The sequence below is a fragment of the Apodemus sylvaticus genome, chromosome 10, assembly GCF_947179515.1.
Source record: "Apodemus sylvaticus chromosome 10, mApoSyl1.1, whole genome shotgun sequence".
NCBI classification, from domain to species: Eukaryota; Metazoa; Chordata; class Mammalia; order Rodentia; family Muridae; genus Apodemus; species Apodemus sylvaticus.
The window spans coordinates 25810696-25835919 of NC_067481.1; the positions used below are offsets into that span (position 1 = coordinate 25810696).

The 25224-nt window shown below is 39.6% G+C and overlaps 1 protein-coding gene across 2 annotated transcripts in view; it reads left to right on the forward strand.

Annotated features, from left to right (window-relative positions):
* Positions 1-25224, forward strand: part of Npepps (aminopeptidase puromycin sensitive) — an 82777-nt gene that overhangs the window by 12959 nt on the left and 44594 nt on the right. Inside the window, exon 3 of one of the 2 annotated variants that reach the window (XM_052194484.1) lies at positions 15903-15980. In XM_052194484.1, the coding sequence (XP_052050444.1) occupies positions 15903-15980 (78 nt within the window). Of the gene's footprint in view, positions 1-15902; positions 15981-23923; positions 23947-25224 lie in introns of those variants that run through there. The other variant, XM_052194485.1, reaches the window with a different exon arrangement.

Genomic DNA, 25224 nt, shown 5'->3' on the forward strand with positions numbered 1-25224 from the left:
CTTTTCCATTTTAATTTGGTATGTGAGAGAGAGACAGATAGAGCCTGACTGACTTAGACTTTCGGATTGAAACTTCAAAACTGCCTCCTTTAAAATGTGCTGGGCACGGTGGTGTATCTCTGTAGCCCCAGGATTTGGGAGGCTGAGGCTAGAGTCTGCCTTTATGGGACTATTTCAATAGTATTGTCTAAATGTATGCTGAGATAAAAGACAAGTCAGAATTTAAATTCTCCTTGAAACAACTTATGTAGTTATCCTGGGAAACAACATTTTATAAATGTAAAATGAGTATAATAACATGCATAACAAAGCTGATGAATTATTTTTTAAATTATCTGAACATAAAAGTTCAGATGATCAAAGAAGCTTAGTTTTATATGTATTTTTATACATCTAAAACTTAGTTTTATATGTATTTTTCTTAAAAAGACCTCACCACCTGGAACCTTGAGATAGTAAGTCTTGCTTATAATTGGAAAAAATACTGGATGAGCCCAAGTGTCAAGGTTAGAAGTTGGATGATGGTCTTAGTCATGAGGATGTTAAGAGAACCATAGTGTATTTTGTGTGGGAACCCTATTAGCATCTTTAAATGAGAACTATGATAGATGTGTAGTTCAGCAAGGTTGGAATAGGTTTGAGGTTCAGATGTTACCCCACATAAGCTGGATGGAGCCGGACTTCTTTTTACTTTTGTGTTTACCTTTCCATTTCTTGTCAGAATATTTTATTGGTTAATAGTAGAAAATCTCATTTGACATAGATTAAATTACTAATATTTTTTCTTAGTTTCTATTTTTTTTAAGATTTATTTATTATTATATGTAAGTATAATAATAACTGTCTTCATACACTCCAGAAGAGGGAGTCAGATCTCATTACGGATTGTGAGCCACCATGTAGTTGCTGGGATTTGGACTCAGGACCTTTGGAAGAGCAGTCAGTGTTCTTAACCACTGAGCCATCTCTCTAGCCCCTAGTTTCTATTTTTTATTCTGCTTTACATTATGTTGAAATGAAAAATACAAGTCAGGTGGTGGTGGCGCACACCTTTAATCCCAGCACTTGGGAGGCAGAGGCAGGCGGATTTCTGAGTTTGAGGCCAGCCTGGTCTACAGAGTAAGTTCCAGGACAGCTGGGGCTACACAGAGAAACCCTGTCTCGAACCCCCCCCCCCCAAACAAAAAGAAAAAAAAAATGAAGCATACAGATTTCTTTTAAGTTCTAGCATTTGTGTCATGACTTTTTCTTATGACATTTGTTTTTTTTGTTGTTGTTGTTTTTTATATTTTTTGATACAGGGTTTCTCTCTATAGCCCTGGCTGTCCTGGAACTCACTCTGTAGACCAGGCTGGCCTCGAACTCAGAAATCCGCCTGCCTCTGCCTCCCAAGTGCTGGGATTACAGGAGTGTGCCACCAAAGACATTTTATAGTAGAAAGATGAGGAAATAGTGGTTGCCCATGCTGTTGCTACAGTTAGCTTATGCTCACTAGTTTGTGAAGTAGAATTGCTTGCTACATTTTAACTTTAGAGAAACAAATTCTTCAGATAGACTTGAATGAGTGCAGATGGCAAAAGAGAGGATAATCAGTTTCTTCACTTCTGAGGAAAAGTGGAAACACTTGAGGTAGTTCCATCTAGACTAGCTCCCACTACACATCTCAGTCAGTATTGGTTTTTGTTTTTTTTTTTTAAAAAAAAAAAACTGCCACTTATTATACACTTAATTAGTCTAGCCCCTGTACTTGTGCTATGGAAAAATACAAAGATCCAGTATCATCATTCTTTCTCTTTAATTCTATGGGCACTGGTGTTTTCCCTGCATGTCTGTGTGAGGATGTCTGATCCTTTGGAACTGGAGTTACAGACAGATGGGAGCTGCCACGTGGGTGCCAGGAATTGAACCTGGGTCCTCTGGAAAAGCAGCTATTGCTCTTAACTGATGTGCCTTCTCTCCAGCCCTGTCACTGTAGGGTTTTAACTATTAACGAGGCATTCAGTATAGATAGGTAGATCTTGTAAAATAAACATGCACCCACCCTTCAGTAGGCATTTTAGCTTAAGAACAAGGGGCTGGAGAGATGGTTCAAGAAGTGCTCCTCTTCCTCCTCCTCTTCCCCCTCCTCCTCCTCCTCCTCCTCCTCCTCCTCCTCCTCCTCCTCTTCTTCTTCTTCTTCTTCTTCTTTTTTTTTTTGGCTTTTTTGAGACAGGGTTTCTCTGTGTAGCCATGGCTGTCCAGGAACTCATTCTTGCTCTATAGACCAGGCTGGCCTTGAACTCAGAAATCTGCCTGCCTCTGCCTCCCAAGTGCTGGGATTAAAGGTGTGCGCCACCACCGTCCGCAAATGTAAGTTTTTTGTTTTTTTTTTTTTAAAAGATTTATTTATTTATTATATGTAAGTACACTGTAGCTGTCTTCAGACACTCCAGAAGAGGGAGTCAAATCTTGTTAAGGATAGTTGTGAGCCACCATGTGGTTGCTGGGATTTGAACTCAGGACCCCTGGAAGAGCAGTCAGTGCTCTTAACTGCTGAGCCATCTCTCCAGCCCCCGCAATGTAAGTTTTTAATAGGTGAAGAAAGGTCATCTTGTGATAGTGTGCATTAATCCTGAGAAACCATTAGACTCTACGGCACTGTATTTTAAGCATGGTTAATTTAAAACAACTGAGCCCTTACTCAGCAAAAATGGCTCAAAACTCTTTTTTTTTTTTTTTTTTTGCTGTTCTGCACTTCAAGGGTTGGTGAAATACTAGCACTTAAGCCAGTGCAAGGAGTGTACCTCCCTACACAGGGCAGGGTTAGTGTTGTCATCAGCGTCCACAAGAAAAATGCGAAACTCTTGAGTGCCTGAACTCAGGTCTTGACAGGTAACCAGTCTTTTAATTTATCATTAATAGACAGAATAAAGCCACATAAAAAAGGCTCATTGGAAAGTTTTGTGCTGAGTGCACCCTTCAGACAACGTGCTTACAGCGTTAGTGTGGGAAAGGATTCCTTGGTGAAGTATGTCTATTCAGAGCTCTAGTGCGTAGGTCCAGATTTACCAGCATCACTTTGGCTTATCTATATAAGCTCAACCTAAATTACATTGTTCTGGAAGTACAGTTGTGTAATTGAATGTGTGCTTAGGGAAGTGTGCATATATTTAATGTAATAAAAGGATATTGCCAAATACATCATCACAACAAATTGTTAAGCCTGACAAAAAATGTTTTTTAACTTGATTGTAAACCCTTGTCTAACTTCTAGTAATGTATATTCTGTCATATAATTATGTATATAGATAAATAACACTAGTTACCTTCTTTGAAGTCGACTTAATATCATTCTGAAATTTTGTGTGGCCCTTATATTGGGAAGACTGAAAAGGGGAAAAGGCACTCCGTCCCAGACTCATGACCTCTGTTGCAGCTCCTGAACTCCCGTGGTGGAAGGTGACATAGTGTGCTGTGGTGTGCACTGCCCAGAAACTAATGCTTAAAAAAAGAAACTATTTATGACTGGTGTATAGTTCAGTGGTAGAATGCTTGTGTAACATGTCCAAGTCCCTGACTTTCATTTTGACTACTATAAACATTGAAATATTCAGAATCTTTCAGCCAGCTCCTTTTGGTAGATTTTTCGACTGCTTTGTGTGGAGAGGTTGGGCCCCTGATGGACAACCAGGGCTAGACTCCTCATGCACTCCACCACTAAATTAAGTCTTACCCAGGTTACTTTCAGAGAGTTTTTGTCTTGTTTCATTTTGCTTTTTGAGAAGGGAATGCACTATATAGTCAAGACTGGCCTTGAACACTTAATACTTAGCAACCTCCTGCTTCATGTTTTATTTATTTACTTTTAAGATAGGGTTTCTCTGTGTAGTCCAGGCTAGCTTCAAACTCAGAGATCCTGGTGCTTCTGCCTTCAAAGTGCAGGGATTAAAGGCATGCGCCACCACTGCCTGTCTTTTTTTTTTTTTAATTTACTTTTTGGTTTATTATTTCTGAATGGAGTGAATGTAGTGAATGGAGAATGGGAACATAATGTCTATTTGACCTATTGTTTTTTTTTTGAGGAATGGGTAAAGTCCCCCCCTCCCCCAGACAGGGTTTCTCTATATAGCACTAGCTGTCCTGGAGCTCACTCTGTAGACCAGGCTGGCCTCAAACTCAGAAATCCTCCTGCCTCTGCCTCCCAGAGTGCTGGGACTACAGGCGTGTGCCACCACTACCCGACTAGGGATGGGTAAAGTTATGTTATGTAACCTGACTTCTCCGGGCTACAGAGAAGATCCAAATCCTGTTTTCTAAATTAGATGGTCACCTTATTTCACTTTTAATACATCTTTACTTTTAGAGCTGTTTTAGGTTAACAGCTGAACTGAGAAGAAAATGCAGAGAGAGAGACCATATAATCCCTGTTCCTGTGCATTCAACAGCCTCTTCTAATGTTAGCATGCTGTACCAGAGTGCAGTTAGTGGTTCCAGTTGATGAACTTCCTCTGAAACATTGTCATCGAACGTCTGTTTGTGTTTCAGTCTTGGTGCACTATGTGTGTGGGCTTTCACAAGTGAATAATGACAAGCATCCAGCATTGTAGAACCACACGGAACTGATTTCTTCCCCTAAAACCATCTCTACTCTACCTGTCCATTCCTCCCCATCTGTCTCCTGACAGCCGTGAATCTTACTACTACTGTGCCTATAGGTTGTTTTATTAGTAGTTTTTTAATTATATGCATGTGCTTCTCTCTCTCTTCTCTCTCTTTGTGTATACGCTCATAAGTGACCACAGTGGCCAGGGTATGTGGGATATCCTTAGTTCTAAGTGGTTGTGAGCTGCATGATGTGGCATTGGGAATTGTTCTCTGGATGAGCAGTGTGTGTCCTGACTGGTGAGCCATCTCCAGCCCAGTGCCCATAGTTTTGTCTTTTCTAAAATAACAATTGGAATCATATAGTTCTTCCAAATTGACTCCTTTTTTCTGTAGTAGTATACATTGGAATTTTTTCCATGCCTTTTTGTGGTTGAATAACTTGTTTCTTTTTAGCACTGAATATTATTCCAACTGGGTGTGGTGGTACAGGCTCTTAATCCCAGCACTTGGAAGGCAGAGGCAGAGGTAGGTGGATTTCTGTGAGTTGTGCCAGTCTCTTCTACAAGCAAGTTTCAGCCAGGGCTATGTAGTGAGATCCTGTCTCAAACCAGAAATGTCTGCTTTTAACATAGGCTACAATTTATTCACTTACTGGAATGTTTTGCTTGCTTCCGAATTTTGGCAGTTATAAATTTAGCTGCTGTAAGCATTCATATTCAGGTTTTTGTTTGAACTTAAAGTTTTTAAGTCCCTTTTTGTATAAATACCAAGTAGAAGTACTTCTCTGTCTCTCTCTCTCTCTGTGTCTCTGTGTTTCTCTCTCTCTCTCTCTCTCTCTCTCTCTCTCTCTCTCTCCATTTTCTTTTTTCAGATGTTCTCACTACATAATTAAGGCTGGCCTTAAAGGGAGAGTCCTCTTGCCTCAGACTCTCTAGCCCTCAGAATATTTCTTTGTAGTTATAACCAACACTGTGTTCAGTGTTTATATACATTTAATTTTCTGGTGTTTTTGTTTGTTTATTTTTTTGAGATAATGTAGCTCTGGCTGTCCTACAAGTCACTCTGTGTATCAGACTGGATTCAACTCTCAGAGATCAGCCTGTCTCGACCTCCTAACTGCTGGGATTAAAGGTGTGCGCCACCATGTCCAGCTATATCATGCATTTAATTTTTAAACAATTAATTATATTATGATATTATTTTAATCTTAGAGGTATAGAACTAGTGTGGAATAATACCTTGTATCTGATGACATTTTCCTGTTCCTATACACATAGGACCATGTGTGCTAGGTAAGCTCTGCCAAGCACTTCGCTTTATTCTTCCAGGTTGAAGATAAATGTTTCCACATGCTTTTAGACAGGGGCTTACTAACTCAGCTTCTAACTCAGCTTCTCTTTAGCCTCTAGAGTTCTGGGTGTGTAGGCATGTACCTTTAAAATGATTTCAGTAAAACACTTTTACTTTTCAGTAAAGTTTAAAATAAGTTTTGAGCCGGGCAGTGGTGGCACATGCCTTTAGTCCAAGCACTTGGGAGTCAGAGGCAGGCGGATTTCTGAGTTCAAGGCCAGCCTGTTCTACAAAGTTAGTTCTAGGACAGCCAGGGCTACACAAAAAAACCCTGTCTCAAACAAGCCAAAATAAATAAATAATTAATGAAAAAAATTAAAAAAGAACACATGCTTTCCTGCAAGCAATCCATTGAATTAGTAAGGGGTTCTTATCAGTACAACTTAGGTGATGAACTCCCTGGCACGATAGCTTATTACTTTATGTGCTCATCTATAAGTATTTGCCACTGTGTCCAGATATTGACTAGCTATCATGCAGAAGAGAAAACAGTTTCTATTAGCATTCATGAGGTCCTGGGTGTGATCCCCAGCACTGAAAACAAATAAACAACAAAAACCACAATCAAAAAAATCAAAACGACCAACTCCAAATCTCTTTAAAGAGTTATTTATTTATTATATGTAAATACACTGTAGCTGTCTTCAGACACTCCAGAAGAGGGCGTCAGTCTCATTATAGATGGTTGTGAGCCACCATGTGGTTGCTGGGATTTGAACTCAGGACCTTCAGAAGAGCAGTCAGTGCTCTTAACTGCTGAGCCATCTCTCCACCCCCACCCCCACCTCCCACCCTAACTCCTAACTCCAAGTCTTTTTTTTTTTTTAGATTTATTTATTTATTATATGTAAGTACACTGTAGTTGTCTTCAGACACTCCAGAAGAGGGCGTCAGATCTCGTTATGGATGGTTGTGAGCCACCATGTGGTTGCTGGGATTTGAACTCAGGACCTTCGGAAGAGCAGTCAGTGCTCTTAACCATTGAGCCATGTCTCCAGCCCCTAACTCCAAGTCTTAGCATCATTCCTTTTATTTTTTTATTTGAACTACGTTTTTACTGTGTTGCTTTGGAACTGGCTGTGTAGATCAGGCTGGCATTAAATGCAAAGATCTGTCTATCTCTGCCTCCTGAGTGATGGGATCAAATTTGTGGGCCACGTGCTGGGTGTGGTGGCACATGCCTTGAATCCAACCAAGCACTCAGGAACCAGAGGCTGGCAGATCCTTGAGTTCCCCAAAAGCATGGGCCAACACACTTACCCAGCTAATTTCAGTTTTTTTTTTTTTTTTTTTTTTTGAAACAGGGTTTCTCTGTTTAACAGCTCTAGCTGTCCTGGAACTTACTTTGTAGACCAGGCTGGCCTCTCTTTCCCAAATGCTGGGATTAAACGCATGCTCTATCAAACTAGGCTTATCTCAACATTCTTTCTTGGTAGTTATATTTTATTTGGGAAGATAAATGGTTTATATTGTACTGTAAGACAGGAAACTGTAACCTCAAAAAGCGTGGGTCTCCCTACCCCCAGCAAGCAAGCAAGCAATTCAGCAAAAGGTATGCCAGTTGGGTGTTGTCAGGATCCAATTTTGTTCTGACAGCATCTACCTATAGATAGTGTCAGGTCCCATAGGTGGAGAGTTCAGATCTCAAGATATTTCTGCCCCTCTCTTCTGATACCAGTTGCAAGCCCTGTATGATTTTTAACTGGACTTTTAATCTCCCAGCTACTCCAGATTCTCCCAGCAGCTTCTTCAGTTTTTTTGTTTTGTTTTGTTTTGTTTCCAAGACAGGGTTTCTCTGTGTAGCCCTGGCTGTCCTGGAACTCACTCTGTAGACCAGGCTGGCCTCGAACTCAGAAATCCTCCTGCCTCTGCTTCCTAAGTGCTGGGATTAAAGGTGTGTGCCACCACCCTGGGCTGCTTCTTCAGTTTTGATGACTGTGTTTAGCAGCTCACAGCTCTCAGGGAGTTGTTTACTGGTTTATTACAAAGGATACAGATGGCACCATATATAGTACCATGCATAGTGGTACAAGCCTGTAATCCCACTACTTAGGAGGCAGAGGCAGGTAGATCTCTGCCAATTCAAAGCCAGTCTGGCTACCTAGTGAGATCCTTAAAAAAGTTCAAAACAAAATATGGGGGAAAGGCTCATCCTTCTCTAGTAATTTCTCTGTCTAGAAGCTCTCTGAACTTTTTCCTTTTGAGTTTTTGTTTGTTTGTTTGGTTTTTGTTTTGTTTTGTTAGACTTATCTAATGCTAATGGAATTGGTGAGAAAATCCAGGAAAACCTGGCCAGATTCCTCTTGGCATCTCAATATAGCTTTCCTGCCTCCTGTGTATTAAACAGGACATCTTGTGAAGTGGTGGAGGCAGAGAAAGACAGGGAAGATTAAGTTACTTTGGGGACGGAGTTATGAACTAGGGCCATTGGGTAAAACCCCAAATACCAGTAGATTATTATATCCTAACAGGCACAAGAAAACATGCAGAATAAAATAGTGTTAAAAGAGAGAGAGAGAGACCCTGGTTCTGGAAAGACTCAGTGCAGCAGTATAGGGGAATACCAGAACAGGGAAGTGGGAAGGGGTAGATGGGGGAACAGGGGGAGGGGAGAGGGCTTATGAGACTTTCCGGGCATGGGGAGCCAGAAAAGGGGAAATCATTTGAAATGTAAATAAAGAATATATCGAATTAAAAAAAAGAGAGAGACAGAGACAGACAGATGAGGAAAGAAAGGGATATCTACAATGAGAATTATTCTTTTTATTTTATTTATTTTTTTATTTTTTTAATTTGGGTCTCATGTAGCCAAGGTTGGCTTTGAATTCACTATGTAGTGTTGCAGGATATTTGATCATACTGTGAACCCTGAGATTGTATTATTTACTGAAAAAGCCCTGTTCTTAGTTCTGTTGTGGCTCAGCCCTTAGCACACACCTTTTGTTCCTCTGTCTGGAGTACAAAACACTCCCTCAGCATACACCTTTAATTGCAAGCAATAAAGGTAAAGTTAGTTTGTAGAAGGAAGCACCCATGTTTGAAAGTGATGTATAATTGAGTGGCAGACAAAGTGATGAATCAGAGGAAGATTTGGCAGAATAGGATCTGCTCAACTCTCACTAGGAAAGGGAAGCCACTTTATGAGAGCAGTGGAGAGAGCTGGGGGGAGAGAGGGGGAGAGGGGGCAGTTTTACAGAGACAGATTGAAGAGAGAATAAGCTAGATACTGGTGAAGACAAAAACAAGCCAGAGAGTGAGGAGGCCCGAAGATGAGAGTAGATTGCCACAGTTAGTTTGAGGCCAAGCAGAGCAAAAAGTCAGAGGCTGAGAGAGAAGCTGGATTGGTCCATTGGCATGGAGAAAGTTTTGAGCCAGAACAGCAGAGTTGACCAGCCAGTCAGAGTTCAGAAAGAACTAGGAAGGGCATTCTTATTCAGCAGTACCTCTTAGAGGCTGAAAACATTCTAGGCCTAGATAACATTATGTGGAACTAGAAGCTTCCAGGACTAGGCCTAGGTTGGCAGACAAAGGCAGTGAGCATTAATATAGGAGAATAAAAAGTTACTTTTATGGGGCTGAAGAGATGGCCTAGGAGTTAAGAGCCCTGGCTGCAATTCCAGAGGTCCTGAGTTCAATTCCCAGGAACCACATGAGGCTTAGAGCCATCTGGATTGGGATCTGGTACTCTCTTCTGGTATGTCAGCAGTGGTGAACTAACCCATCATACACATTAAATAGTAAAGGGGGAGGGAAATGTCAAATGGCTCCTTTAAAAAGTTACTTTTATGTCGGGCGGTGGTGGTGCATGCCTTTAATCCCAGCACTTGGGAGGCAGAGGCAGGTGGATTTCTGAGTTCGAGGCCAGCCTGGTCTATAGAGTGAGTTCCAGGACAGCCAGGGCTACACAGAGAAACCCTATTTCTGGAGAAAAAAAAGTTACTTTTACAATGTAGTTGTGATGGACATTGAAATTCTGAGTTGTGTCTGCCTTCTGAGTCCTGGGACTTCAGTTACAGCTACTTACAGCCATGTCCCATGTTAGCGCTGGGGATAGGACCTAGGGCTTCACATGTTAAAAGAAGCACCGATCTACACTCCCAGCCCAGTTCTATCACTTGTTCTTAGAAGTGATAGAACAGATCTTTAAAGAGGGAGTTATATGTGAATGTTTTACAGCATTGATATAGCTAGAGAAAGAACTGTCCAAGCAAGCACGGGAACCCTAAGGTTGCTTGGAGAATGTTTGCACCAACAACATTACTTTTAATTTTAGGTAACATTTTTGTTGCCACTCTAGTAAAGCTCAGCATTCCAGTGTGTGTGTGTGTGTGTGGGGGGGGTGAGCTTGTGTTTCCTTGATGACTATTTATATTGAACACTTTCCATTTTTGCTTCAGTTAGATTTCAGTGTATCACAGGACTTTGATTTTGGGTTAAGAAATGCTCAACTTATAATCATTAAACATCAAATGATTGAAATAGTTCCAATAATTCAAGATATTTTAAAAGAATCCCTATGGCTACTTTCTTTTCAGAGAAAATTTTAGGGAGAATTTGGTTCCTTGGTGGTATGAAGCCTAGTTGTACCTACAGTTGGAAGTGTGTACTGTTTGGTGGGATGAAGCAAGAGAGCCCGGAACTGCTCTGGCTCACACTGTTGTTCTTTAGTGTTTCATTAGCCTCTTGCAGTTTGAAGTGTTTCTGTAGATTTATAAGAACAAATTGGTTTTAGTAATCCTTGATCACAATAGCTCAGTTATTAGAATACCATTTTTTCTTAGAAAAGAACTTTGGCTGGGGAGGTAGCTTAGTAAAGTACTTGCCACACAGTTGTGCAGACTTGATTTAGATCTACAGCATTCACATAAAAGTGGACTTGGAAGCCTGGCAGGGGTGGGACATGCCTTAATCTTAGCACTTGGGAGGCAGAGGCAGGCAAATTTCTGAGTTCAAGGCCAGCCTGATCTACAGAGTGAGTTCCAGGACAGCCAGGGCTACACAGAGAAACCCTGTCTCAGAAAAAAAAATGGACTTGGAGGTCATTGGCCTGCTAACCTAGCCAAACCATGTACTGCAGGTTCAATAAGGAACTGTTACAAACATGAGGTAGAGGCTGATCCAGGAAGACACTTGATGTTGCCCGTGGTCTCCACATGCACACACACCTATGTGCACATGTGCACACACCAATGTGAAGATGTACTCTCCACACACAGACAAAAGAATACTGGTTTTTGTTTGTTGATTTGAGACAGTATCTCACTGTCATTCTATGCTGTCCTCAAACTCATCATGATCTTCCAGCCTTAGCCTCCCATGTGCTGAGATTGCTGTGGTGTGCCACCACAGCTGGTGGAGGGGACATTTTTAGTCATTTAATTGATAATTGCCTTCTCTTCAGGCTTTTATAATTGTATTTTAGGCTAATATCCACTTGTCAGTGAGTGCATACCATGATTGATCTTTTGAGACTGGATTACCTCACTTAGTATGATGTTCTCCAGCTCCATCCATTTGTCTAAGAATTTCATAAATTCATTGTTTCTAATGGCCGAATAGTAATCCATTGTGTATATATACCACATTTTTTGTATCCATTCCTCCGTTGAGGGACACCTGGGTTCTTTCCAGCTTCTGGCTACTACAAATAGGGCTGCTATGAACATAGTGGAGCATGTGTCCTTATTTCATGACGGGGAATCCTCTGGGCAAATGCCCAGGAGAGGTATAGCAGGGTCCTCCGGAAGTGTCATGCCCAGATTTCTGAGGAACCGCCAGACTGATTTCCAAAGTAGTTGCACCATCTTGCAATCCCACTAGCAGTAGAGGAGTGTTCCTCTTTCTCCACATCCTTGCCAACACCTGCTGTCTTCTGATTTTTTGACCTTAGCCATTCTGACTGGTGTGAGGTGAAATCTCAGGGTTGTTTTGATTTGCATTTCCCTAATGATTAATGATGTTGAAAAAAGCAACAAAAAAAATGAAGATTCTTTTGATATATATCAGTATTATAATATATTGATATATATATAAATTATATTTTTAGTTTTTGTCTACTAGAGAACAATTCTTTCTATACCAAATTTTGGATATCTGTTTAAATTTAGAAGAAATTTTATGATAGCAGAAAGAATTTTAGAAATGGGTACAAGAAGACTCCAGAGTATTAGTGTAACCATACAGTCTTTATCAGATACTTAACTCTATATATTTCACTTTCTCTTCTCCCTGTCTACAGTGAGGAAGCTTTGCCCAGGGCTGCTGAAACTCCTTCATTGTATGAACTATTTTACTGGCTTTGTGAAGGTTTTAGTTTTACAGATACATGTATGAACTGTAGTGATAATATAAAAATGTTTGAAATTCTACTAGTCAATTTAAGGCACATAAGGAAGGGTGTGGCTGTGATAGTGCACACCTGTAATACCAGGACCTGGGATGAAAAGCTGGAATGGTCACTCCAAGTTACAGCCTTATCTGAAATTGTGGGGTGTGTGCTGCCTCAGAAAGGTGTTCATTTTAAGAATGAATAACTTAATGAGATTCTGCTTTTAGGTTGTCCTTAGGTTTTGTGTGGTCATCCGCAGACCCAGTCAATATTTTTGAAGCTCCAAGAAGAAAGCACTCACTTGTGGCCATTGCCCATTTCTCCTCAATTCAGCACTTCTCTATCTATCTATCTATCTATCTATCTATCTATCTATCTATCTATCTTGGTTCCCCCCCCCCCCCTCCTGAGACAGGGTTTCTCTGTGTAGCCCTGGCTGTCCTGGAACTCACTCTGTAGACTAGGCTGGCCTGGAACTCAGAAATCTGCCTGCCTCTGCCTCCCTGAGTTCTGGGATTGCAGGCATGTGCCACCACTGCCTGGCTGACTTCTTTATTTTTAAAAAAAAAATTATTTTGTTTGAGATAGTTTTGTCATGTAGTTTAGACTGGCCTCAAACCTACAATCTGTCCAGGGCTGGCCTTGAGCTTCTGATTCTGCTTGTCTAACTTGGTTTATTGGGGTGGGGTGGTGGCATGCACTCCATAATTCATCTGTGGAGGTCCGAGACAGCTTTCAGCATTTGGTTCTTTCTTTCCACCGTGTGGGTTTCAGGGACCCAGCTCAGCATGTTGGATGTGCTGCATGTCCCTTCCTCACTGAGCTGTCTGTGGCACAGCACTACACTCTTTATTGTTGAATAACAGTTGATTTTGTGACTCTACCACATTTTATCTATTCATTAGTTGATGGACATTCAATGACTGAACCCCTTCATTGGACTTATTATAAGTAATACCATTATAATCATTTGTTTATCACTTGTATATATACAAGTCTTTGTGTAAAAACATAAGAGACAGAGAAAGCAGGCTAAAGAAAACATACATGGGAGTGGGATTGCCCACCATAAACAAGGCAACTGTGTATTCAACCTTTTGATGAAGTAACAAGCTGTTCTCTAGGTGTCTACGCTTAGATATTCTCCCAGCAATGTCTGTGAGCTTCAGTTCTCTAAAGCCTCTCTTGGCTGTAAGTTTGGCTATAGTTAGTCATCATAGTGGGTTTAAAATGATATTTTTTTGTGATTTTGGTGCTGAACATCTTTTCACATGCTTATTATTATTATTATTATTATTATTATTATTATTATTATTTTGGTTTTTTGGAATTGTTTTTTTCGAGATAGGGTTTCTCTGTGTAGCCCTGGCTGTCCTGGAACTCACTCTGTAGACCAGGCTGGCCTCGAACTCAGAAATCCGCCTGCCTCTGCCTCCCAGAGTGCTAGGATTACAGGCGTGCGCCACCACCGCCCGGCTGCTTATTTTTTTTAAAGAGATATATTTATTTTATTTATATGAATACATTGCATCTGTCTTTAGACACACCAGTAGAGGGCATCAGATCCTAAAATAGTTGTGAGCTCCCATATGATTGCTTAGAATTGAACTCAGGACCTCTGGAAGGACAGCCAGTGCTCTTAACTACTGTGCTATCTCTTCTCCAGACCTTTACCTGCTTATTGAGGCCACATCTTTACCTGTCATTTTTATTTGGGGTAAACTTGGAATGTGTTGGTTGGAACTGGTTTGTGGCTTCTTTGTGTGTTAGTAAGCTTCCTTAAACAGTATTAAAGTTATCAGTTTCTTCTAACTTCTGGGTGGTAGAAAATAAATAATTGGAGTCTTAATATCTGTATAGGTTCTTTTTTGTTTGTTGTTTGTTTGTTTATTTGTAAAATGTAAGAGCACAGAATCCAGAAAAGGTTGTGACTTCTTGGTTTACATTATCTATTTTGGGGACTGAGGTACAAGACTTTTATGATGTTTTTAACAATGAATTCTTGACAATGTACTAAATCTTCCAAAGATTATCCTGCATAAATGCAGCATAGAAAGTAATATCATCTGTAAATCTGGCAGAACTATCACAATATCACAATTTGGAAGCTGTAGCAAAAGAATTGCAAGTTTGAGGACAGTCTTGCTCTATAGCAAGACCCTATGGCACAAGATGAGCATAATATAAATAAATTTTAAAAAACTGCATCTTTTGTAGTAACCCTATTTCCTGTATATCACCAAAGATGGCGCATTTATAAAGAAATATAATTATTTTTTAAAATTGGTTGTTTCTGTGTGTTAGTATTTTTTTTTTTTTTTGAGACAGCGTTTCTCTGTGTAGCCCTGGCTGTTCTTGGAACTCACTCTGTAGAACAGGTTGGCCTTGAACTCAGAAATCCGCCTGCCTCTGCCTCCCAAGTGCTGGGATTAAAGGTGTGTACCACCACTGTCCAGCTGTGTGTGTTAGTTATAGGACAGTCTTGTGAAGTTGGTACATCTACATGGAATTTGAGAATTTTGAACTAGTATTACTAGACTTGTACAGCAAGTGCCTTTACCCATAGAATCATCTCACCAGCCCACATGAAATTATTATTATTTCTTTATATTTTCTGTTCACTGGTATTCTGTTTGCATGTATGGCTGTGCGAATTATAGACAGTTGTGAACTGCCATGTGGGTGCTGGGAATTGAACCCCTTGTCCTCTGAAAGAACAGCTGGTGCTTTTAACCACTAAGTTGTCGCTCCAGCACCAGGTGTAATTGTATTCTTTTTAAGACTTATTTATATATATTTTATATATGAGTACACTGTAGCTATCTTGAGACTCCCAGAAGAGGACATCTGATCTCTTTGCAGATGGTTGTGAGCCACCATGTAGTTGTTGGGAGTTGAACTCAAGACCTATGGAAAAGCAGTCAGTGCTCTGAACTACTGAACCATCTTTCCAGCCCCATGTGTAATAATTGTTTAAGGAGTATGTATTACTCATTATTGAAACATGATTTAAGCCAGGCAGTGGTGGCACAGGCCTGTAATCCCAGCACTCTGGGAGGCAGAGGCAGGCGGATTTCTGAGTTTGAGGCCAGCCTGGTCTACAATGTGAGTTCCAGGAAAGCCAGGGCCATACAGAGAAACCCTGTCTCAAAAAAACCAAAATTCCCACCCCCCAACAAAAAGAAATATGATTTACTAAATTGAGAATGTTACATTTTGCCCAGACATACGAGACAGGGTTTCTCTGTGTAGCCCTGGGTGCCCTGCTGGAACTCACTCTGTAGACCAGGCTGGCCTTGAACTCAGAAATCTGCCTGCGCCACCACCGCCTGGCAGACATACACCTTTAATGCTAGCACAGGATCTCTGATCCCCCCCCCCCCCCAGAGCTATATGGTAAGACTCAAAATACAAACAAACAAACAAAAGGGACATTTCATTTAGCACTTGGAGGGCTAAGACTGGAGGATTGCTATGAGATCCAGATCAGCCTGGGGCTACATAGCCAGACCTGTCTCACAAACAAGAATAGGTCATTTATTTTAGTAGACATTTTGTTATAGTTCTTAACTGTGGCAATTGGGATTTGTTCTTTTCAATGTCCTCAGATTTGTGAAATAATTTCTTTTCTTCTTTCCAGAAATCCATGCGACAGGATTTAACTATCAGAATGAAGATGAGAAAGTCACCTTGTCTTTTCCTAGCACTCTCCAACCAGGTAAGAAATGTGAAATCCTATGAGAGAGAATGCAGTTGACTGTTCCCAAGAAATCATCCCATTTCTTCTATTATTATTACTTGCAGATTAAAATGTTAAGAGCTTTTCTTCCCCCTTAAAAATTCTGAATTATGAAAATAAAAGTTTCAAATTTCATTGTTTTTGTGTTCACTTACTTAAACAGAAAACTATGAAAAATGAAAGATTGTTTGCTATAGAATAAGATGTATAGCTTTCAGTTTCTGTTTCTTAAAAATACATTTAAGTAGCTCCCTCCATCTTTTGCTGATTGAAATCTCTGTGGAGCCAGGCGTGGTGGCACACGCCTGTAATCCCAGCACTTGGGAGGCAGAGGCAGGTGGATTTCTGAGTTCGAGGGCAGTCTGGTCTAAAGAGTGAGTTCCAGGACAGCCAGGACCACACAGAGAAACCCTGTCTCAAAAAAACAAAAAAAAAACCAAAAAAAAAAAAATAATAACCAAAGAAATCTCTGTGGAGAATGTTTCACATAGCATTTCAGTGTCTAACCAGAACAAGAGAAATTTTACTAGTGAGGGCATCAAAAGGAAGATTTATTGATAATGATGTTACTATTATTTGACATAAAAGCACAAAAAATATAGAAGAAATTATCTACAAATCAATTAGGAAAGCTCTAGGAATTTGATAAATGTATAGATGAATGAAAAGGAGAGACCATACAGAAAAAATGTAAATAACTAATGTGTGAAAAGATATTTAGCTTCCTAGTAATCAGATGTCATTATAAGTTACTATAATTCTAAACCAAATTTTTCTTGTCATGTAAACTGAAGTTTAAAAAATTCTTACTGCAGGCTGACAGCTGTGTTAGTGGCTAAGGGTGCTTGTCATTCTTCCACAGGACTAAGGTTGGTTCCTGACATCTAGCCTTGGGAGCTGTTATACCCTCCACTGATCCCTCTCTTTTTCCCTTTCCTTCTCCCTGCCCACCCCCCAATTGAAATAAATCTTGAATGAAAAATATTCTTGATAATAAACAAATGTCTCTGCAATACTAGTTAGAGGTAAACCCATGTAAATACTTTGAAAACCAGATTGTCAAAAAAAGAAGAGGAAGAGGAAGAAGAAAGAAGGAAGGAAGGAAAGAAAGAAAGAAAGACAGAAAGACAGAAAGACAGAAAGACAGACAGCTCTCACCACCAGTTCTGTTATATGAATATATTCTAAGGAAAAGTTATAACAAAAGTATTTTATACTTTTATAAAGAGAATTTGTTGAGACATTTCATGTATTGGTGAAAGAATTTGAATTAATATGTTTGTTCAACATTGAGATTCATTTTGACACATTAGTATAGCGAGGTGTGTTTAACAATAAGTTTATGATTTCTTTTTAACACAATAAAATACTAGTTATAACACAAATTAAAAATATATATAATGCATAGATTCAAGAGGATGGATCATATGTTTAAAATAGTACAGGGTGGGGTGCTGATAGTGCACACCTTTAATTCCATACTCAAGCCTCAGAGACAGGTGGAGCTCTTAGTTAAAGGCTAGCTTGGTCTATTGAGTGATTTCTAGGATAGCCAGGGCTACATAGACTACCCCTATCTCAAAAAGATCAAAAGGGAATAAATTTAAAAATCTCTTTGAATTAAATACAGGAGCTTTTAGTTTACAAAATATTTCTTTGGAGAGAGATAGACAGATTGAGAAAATATAAGAAATTATATCCTAAAGGCAGATTTTAGTACCTTGGGAATAAAATAAAGCTTTAAGAGAATTTCTTTTGGTATGGGATGGAAGCTGGCATATACCTTCAGAGTTTAGGAATCAGATTAGCACTAAACGTGTTTTACTTTTTTTGAAACAAGGTGTCATGTAGCTCTGACTGGCCTTAAACACTATATATAGTCAAGGGTGACTTTCCTCCTGTCTCCATCTCCAGTGCTGGGTTACAGGCCATCAGGCACATCTGACAGGGTGCTCGGAGTCAGACTTAGGGCTTTGTACATGATAGACAAGCATTCTCCTGCAGAGCTGCATCCCTGCCCTCGCATAAGCTTTCATCAGGAACAATGGAAACTAGGCTCCAATAAATGACTGCTTGTTCAAAGTACTAGGCAGATCTGATTTTCAACTTAGAAGTCCGTATTTAGTCAAACTGAATTTGTCTGAGAGTATTAAAAGTTTCTGATAGCTGTCTGTAATTCAGTTCTAGGGGACCGTATGTTCTTTTCTGGCTTTCAGGGGCACCTGGTACACATGTAGTATACATACACACATGCATGAGAAGTACCCATATACATAAAAATGAACATCTTTTAACGGGATTGTAGTTATATAAACAAGTGTTTAGAAATGAGAGTTAAAACCATTGGCTGTTGAATGCTTATGTTAAGGGTGCACTGGCTAGGACGCCATAGTTTATAAGTAAGCCTGTGACTACTGTATCAGTTTAAAAATATGAACTGTTAGTTGATAATAACCAGAGTAATTTTAGGCTAGGCCTTGATGGCACAGGTCTTAAATCCCAGCCTTGGGGGTAGGGGGTGCAAGCAGCAAAGGTAGGAGGGTCTGTTTGAGTTTGACATCATTGTGGCCTACATTGTGAACTGGGTAGCCAGGACTACATAGAGAGATCTTATTCAGAACAACAAAATCAAAACAAGAATAATTTTATGTGTGTGAGTGTTTTGCTTACATGTGTGTCTGCGCACTAAATATGTGCCTGTTGCCAATGGAAGCTGGAAGAGTTGAACAGATTGCCTGAAACTGGATTTACAGGTAGCTGTGTGCCATGGGAGGGCTAAAAATCAAACCTGGGTTCTCTGGAAGAGCTGCCAGTGAGCATAACCACTGAACATCTCTTCAGCCCTCCCATCCCCCAACTGTGTTCTCTGTGGAGACTGGGACAACGTTAGAAATCAATAGCAGAGTTTGGTGTGCTAGTGCACATCTTTAATCCCAGCATTCAAGAGGTAGAGGCAGGTGGAACTCTGAGTTGGAGGCCAACCTGGTTTACATATTGAGCTCCAGGACAGCCAGGACAACATAGAGAAACCAAGTCTCAAAAACAACAACAACAACAAAACACACACAAAACCAATAACCACAACCCTTCTCAAAAATAACACAAAAAAATTTTTCCCCACATACTTAGAATAATGGAGTCAAAACTTGTTAGTAAAGTTAAGCTGGCAGAGTATAGCCCCAGTACTGCAAAAATCAGTACGGAAGAAAACAGAAAAAGCTAGACATAATGGGATGGATTTGTAATCCTGGCTATTTGAGAGGTTGGAATGAGATTGAGCCAAGCAGTTTAAGACCAGGTTGATTAATCTAGTAAGACTCAGAAACCAAAGCCAAGCCAGGCAGTGGTGGGCACACCTTTAATTCCAGCACTTGGGAGGCAGAGGCAGGTAGATTTCTGAGTTCAAGGCCAGCCTGGTCTACAGAGTGATTTCCAGGACATCAGGGGCTACACAGAGAAACCCTGTCTCGGGGAAAGAAAAAAAAAAGAAAAGCAAAGAAATGAAACATTTAGAATTGAATAAGAAATTTGCTACATATGAAAATATATGAGATATAAGTAAAATACTATACAAGCAGGATATTTTGTTAAAAAGACCCGAAAATTAACCAACTTAATATCAAGCTCAAGTAAACAAAAATGATGTGGATGTAGCTAGTGTTAAAATTTACTGTCATGCCCAAGGTCTTGAATTCTGTCCTTATTGCCACTAAGAAGGGAAGAAAAGAAATGTAGGAAACATAGGTTTGCTGCATAGAAGAAGTCTGACAACCCATGTGTCCTGGTTCCTGAGTCTGGTCCCCAGGACCCACATGGTAGAAGGATTTTTCCTGTGTGTATACAGACAAGTTTAAGAGTAGAAGTTGAATAAAAATCAAGAGTTATAAATATTAAATTAGAGGCTAATGAGATGGTCAAGTTGCTTCCACACAGGCCTTGTGTCCCACGTTGGAGCTACAGAAGCCGGACAAAAAAAGCAGATGGAGGTAGATGGGAGGTGTAGTCGGGAGAATCGCTCTGAAGCTTGCCAGCCAGCAGGGCTGTGGTGCCTTTAGCACCAGCCCCTGCTGGGCAGCATAGTGCAGTATATCAGCAGTTCAGACTAAACCACAGTCAAAGCCTGTCTCTGCTGCGTACCATGCTGTTGGTTTTGCTCACAGTGTTAGGGATTGTACCTAGGGCTTCATACCTGGGACTCCACCTCCAATATATATCACCTGTTTTTTGAGACAGGTCTTGGCTGTGTTTCTCTGACTGATCTGGAACTTGATAAGAAAGCCAGGCAGGCTTTGTGCTTTCCTCTGCCTTCAAATGCTGGGGGTTCTGGGTGTGTAGTACTTTGTTCTGCTCAGGTTTTTTATGTGTGCTTTATTGTTTTCTTTTGTTTGAGGCAGAGTCTGTGTAGCTCTGGCTGGGCTAGAATATGGTAAGTAGTCCACCATGCGGGCCTCAAACACAGACACCCCCCTGCCTCTCCCTCCTGAGTCCTGGGATTAAATTTGTGGCCAACATGCTCAGCTTTGGCTCAGAATTTAATCCCTATCCCTAACAACTTGGAATTGGACCTAAAGCTTACACATGTTAGATCCCTTTATCACTGAGCCACATTTTCACACCCCTAGCCCTGTTTTATTTTATTTTGACATAGAGTCTGGCTTAGTTTTAAAATTCAAATGCTGTCTAATGGAATCTTGCCTTGTCCTCTCATTGCAATTTGCCCTCACCAGTGATGAGTTTCTTTTTTTTTCTTTTTCTTTTTTTTTTAAAGATTTATTTATTTATTTATTATATGTAAGTATGCTGTAACTGTCTTCAGACACTCCAGAAGAGGGAGTGTCAGATCTTGTTATGGATGGTTGTGAGCCACCATGTGGTTGCTGGGATTTGAACTCAGGACCTTTGGAAGAGCAGTCAGTGCTCTTAACTGCTGAGCCATCTCTCCAGCCCCAAGTGATGAGTTTCTTATGCATTATTAGAAACTCTGTCATAGCCGGGCAGTGGTGGCGCACGCCTTTAGTCCCAGCACTTAGGAGGTAGAGGCAGGCGGATTTCTGAGTTCGAGGACAGCCAGGGCTACACAGAGAAACCCTTTCTGAAAAAAACCAAAAGAGAGAGAGAGAGAGAGAGAGAGAGAGAGAGAGAGAGAGAGAGAGAGAGAGAGAGAGAGAGAGAGAGAGAAACTAGTTTTGTAGTCATTTATATATCTTGAATTTTTTTAAAATAATGTTAAATATATGTCTGTGCCTGGTGCCTGAAGAGGCCAGATGAAGGCTCAGATCTCCTATATCTGGAGTCGTCGTGAGCTGCTGTGTGAGTGCTGGGAGTCACATTGGGTCCTTTTGAAGAGGAGCCCTAACTCTTTTTTTTTTCTGCAAGACAGGGTTTCTCTGTGTAGCCCTGACTGTCCTGGAACTCACTCTGTAGACCAGGCTGGCCTCAAACTCAGAAATCCGCCTGTCTCTGCCTCCCAGAGTGCTGGGATTACAGGCTTGCGCCACCACCACCACCTGGCTGAGCCCTAACTCTTAATGCTGAGTCATCTCTCCAGTTCCAGGCTACATCATTCCTTTTTTCCTGAGACAGGATTTCTGTGTAGACTGGCTGTCCTGGAACTCACTCGGTAGACCAGGCTGGCCTTGAACTCACAAAGATCTGCCTTCCTCTGCTACCTGAATGCTGGAATTAAAGGGCATGCATGCACTACCACCTCTAGGTTAGACTGCATAATTTTTGATAAGTTCTTACAACATATGATGTTAAAAGCCATTTCAAATAATACTAGAGGAATTACATATATGTACTATACTATAAATCAGAATAGTGCTTTTTTGGTTTTTTTTGTGACAGGGTTTCTCTGTGTAGCCCTGGCTGTCCTGGAACTCACCCTGTAGACCAGGCTGGCCTCGAAATTAGAAATCCACCTGCCTCTGCCTCCCCAGTGCTGGGATTAAAGGCGTGCACCACTGCCCAGCTAGAATAGTGGTTTTTTTATCTGCTTCATATTTTATTGGAAATTGAGTTTAAACCTATACTTTAGTTTTTTAGTTGTTTAAGTTACTAGAACAATTCTTTTTCTTTAAAAAAAAAAATGTATTTGATGTTGTGTTCCTGTACGTATGTGTAGAGCCTATAAAGATCAGAACCCGGGTGCTGGAGTGGCAGTGGCTGGGAGCCTCGCGGGTGCTGGGAACCAAGCTTGGGTCCTCTGGACGAGCAGCAGTGCTCTTACCAACCGAGTCATCTGCCAGCTGTAGTAAATTCTTACGCTAATGTAACGACTCACAAAAATGCTAGAAAATCCTGCAAGTGTGACTGTATTAAATTATTGAATATTGGGCTAAAAAGATACCCCAGTAGGTAATAGCATTTGCCATAGAAGCCTAGTGATCTCAATCCAATCCCTAGAACCTATGTAGAGGTAGAAGGAGAAAACCGACCCCATTTAAAAGAGAAAGGAAAAACCAAAACAAAAAAGCCCTCCACTTTAAAAAGAAATAAAACAACGTACTCCTCTAACCACTAATTATAACAACACAATTTTAATTTTTAAATTATTGAATATCTGTGATAATGTTTATTGGAAAATCATTGACTTTCACATTATATCAGCATTTTCAGGATCATTTAGTTATTTTTGCTTTAAGTAAAGGTCTTACATCACAAATATATACCTGTGAATTTGGAAGAAATAAAAACAACTAAATCTGAAGAGAAAGTTCTTTATCTTTTCAGATTTCTATCAGATTATAGAACTGGTCTTGAGTAATGATGAAGTAAATATTGAATGAACATAATCTTATAATGTCGTCAGTAGCCTTTGTGTTTTGTCTCTTCAAACTTAACAGTTGTACCAGTTATCAGATAGCTAAGTATAGCCTCTCTGGTACCAGCACCATTCTGTAACAGTAATGTCCCATGAGCACTGTGAGGTCTGAAAACTTGAGAGTGTTGTCAGAACCTCCTAAAGTGACAGTGTTATGCAGAAACACACTGTTCATAGCTTTTCCTTCTATAGAAATTGATTTTCAGTTTTATAGCATTTAGTAAGCTTATTAAATTACTTCAAGATATATAGTTTTTATAGTTATAATTTCCTAAACTTTCAACATTTATGTTTTTTGTTTTGTTTTATTTTTTGTTTTTTGCTTGTTTGTTTTTTTTTTTTGAGACAAGGGTTGCTCTGTGCAGCCATGGCTGTCCTGGAACTCACTCGGTAGACCAGGCTGGCCTCAAACTCAGAAATCCACCTGCCTCTGCCTCCCCAGTGCTGGGATTACAGGCATGCGCCACCACCGCCCGGCCAACATTTAGGTTTTTGATGGATCTTGTGACTATCTTAGTTGTTTCATTTTAATCATTTTTTTTATGGTTTGTTTTTTGTTGTTTTGGGTTTCTGTTGTTATTGATGATGATGTTTTTGGAGAGAAGGTCTCATTTACAGTTCTGGCTGACCTAGAAGTCTCAACCATGGAGACCAGGCTGGCCTCAAACTCAGAGAGAGCTGCCCAAATTTTGGGATTAAAGGTGTGAACCACCAAACTGACTATTTATGTTTTTAAAGGTTTACTATCCAAACATAAATAGGTTGGACATTGAAATTAAGTATCTAGTTTGAGGAAACAATGTAGTTCCTTATGAATAGGTATAAAATTAAAGATCAACTGGCTGTTGGTTCATCATGGTATTTGATAAGTTTGTCAAAAAAATCCTTTTTTCTAGTCACCTTAAAATTCTGTTAATAGTAATGTTTTGTGATTACCATTGTATAATGTGAAACTAATTTAATAATGATTTAAAAATCTTTAACTTGTGTTTTGTTTGAATTTCAGGTAATTATCCTTTCCAATACTTTGTATTTTGTTTAGTAAACCACTCTTTGGAAGTGGTCACTGTCAGTATCTTGTTATGGTTTGATGGCCTTGGAGATTTAAAACCAAGTAAAAGTGTAAGCAGCCTTTCTTATTTAGTTATGAGTTTTAAATCCACTTTTGTTCCAAATAGGAAAAATTGAAAGTAGATTTACTATGAATATGAGTTATATTTAAAAAATCTTGATAGTGAAAGCAGACTGCCAATTTCATCTGTGGAGCTGTCACTTAAGATTCCATTAAATAGTTCTCCCTAAGGGTAATGAATTTTAAAAATTATTGTATTTTCTTTGTAAAACCTTAATAATGTAAATATATCTGGTTTTAAAAAACTTAGTAAATTACTATAGAAAATATAGAATAAAACACTTAGTTATTTTCTTACATTTTTCCATTAGTTATTCTTTGTATCCATCATTAATAATTCTGATAGAGTCTCATAACTATGTTGATACTTATTGTCCTAATAATCTGTCATTCTTGTTAAAAGAAAAAGTACTCTCTGGAGTTTGGGACATGGCTCAGTGGCCAACAGCCTTTTTAGCTTATTCATGATGCCCTAGGTTCATCCTAGCCTACACAGCAGACAATATTCATTGTCCTGTGAGATGTCACAGACCAATGTCTGATTTCAAACCATTTGGATGTCTTTCCAATTGAGCTTCAGTGAAGCCATCAGTGTTGTTTGCAGCATGATTATTTTAATTATGTGACACTAGTTTAGTGCTTACTTTGCTATAGGAGTCTACAATTCTGTCTTAAATAACTAGCAGAATCACTTAATGACACAGGAGAAAATGAGTTTAGCCACATGACAGGTACAGTTGTTTTTAAGTAGAAGCCATGCCTTTTGTCCTTTGCCTGTTGTATAGACTTCTACTTCTGTGATTTTGAAACTTTTCAAAGAGCAAATTCAGTTTCAGGCATGAAATTTGACTTTAAGACCATATAAAAAGTTAATGTCAAAGGAGAAAAAAAATCAACATTAAATCAATATCAGACATCATTACTTTTAGCATTTCAAAATGACAGCTTGAATTATCAGGATATGACAATCTGATATGATTGGCTAATCATTTTCCTCATGTCTATAGACTCAGATACTCTAGTCTAGATCTTGTTATAAATAAGCATATGGAAAATATCAAGTCCAATGCCAACATTTTTTCCAAATCCTTTGTGTGTTGTCACTTGATTTTTAGGGTGTGCAATGGATTTATCATTTTGCCATGCATCTGAGTTCAGCAAGTGAATACTAGATATAATTATCTTCATTCTGTCATTTAAAATAGTACTTTTTTTTTTTTTCCGCAGAAATCACACATATTAGCAAAACTGGTTTTTCTCTTAAAACG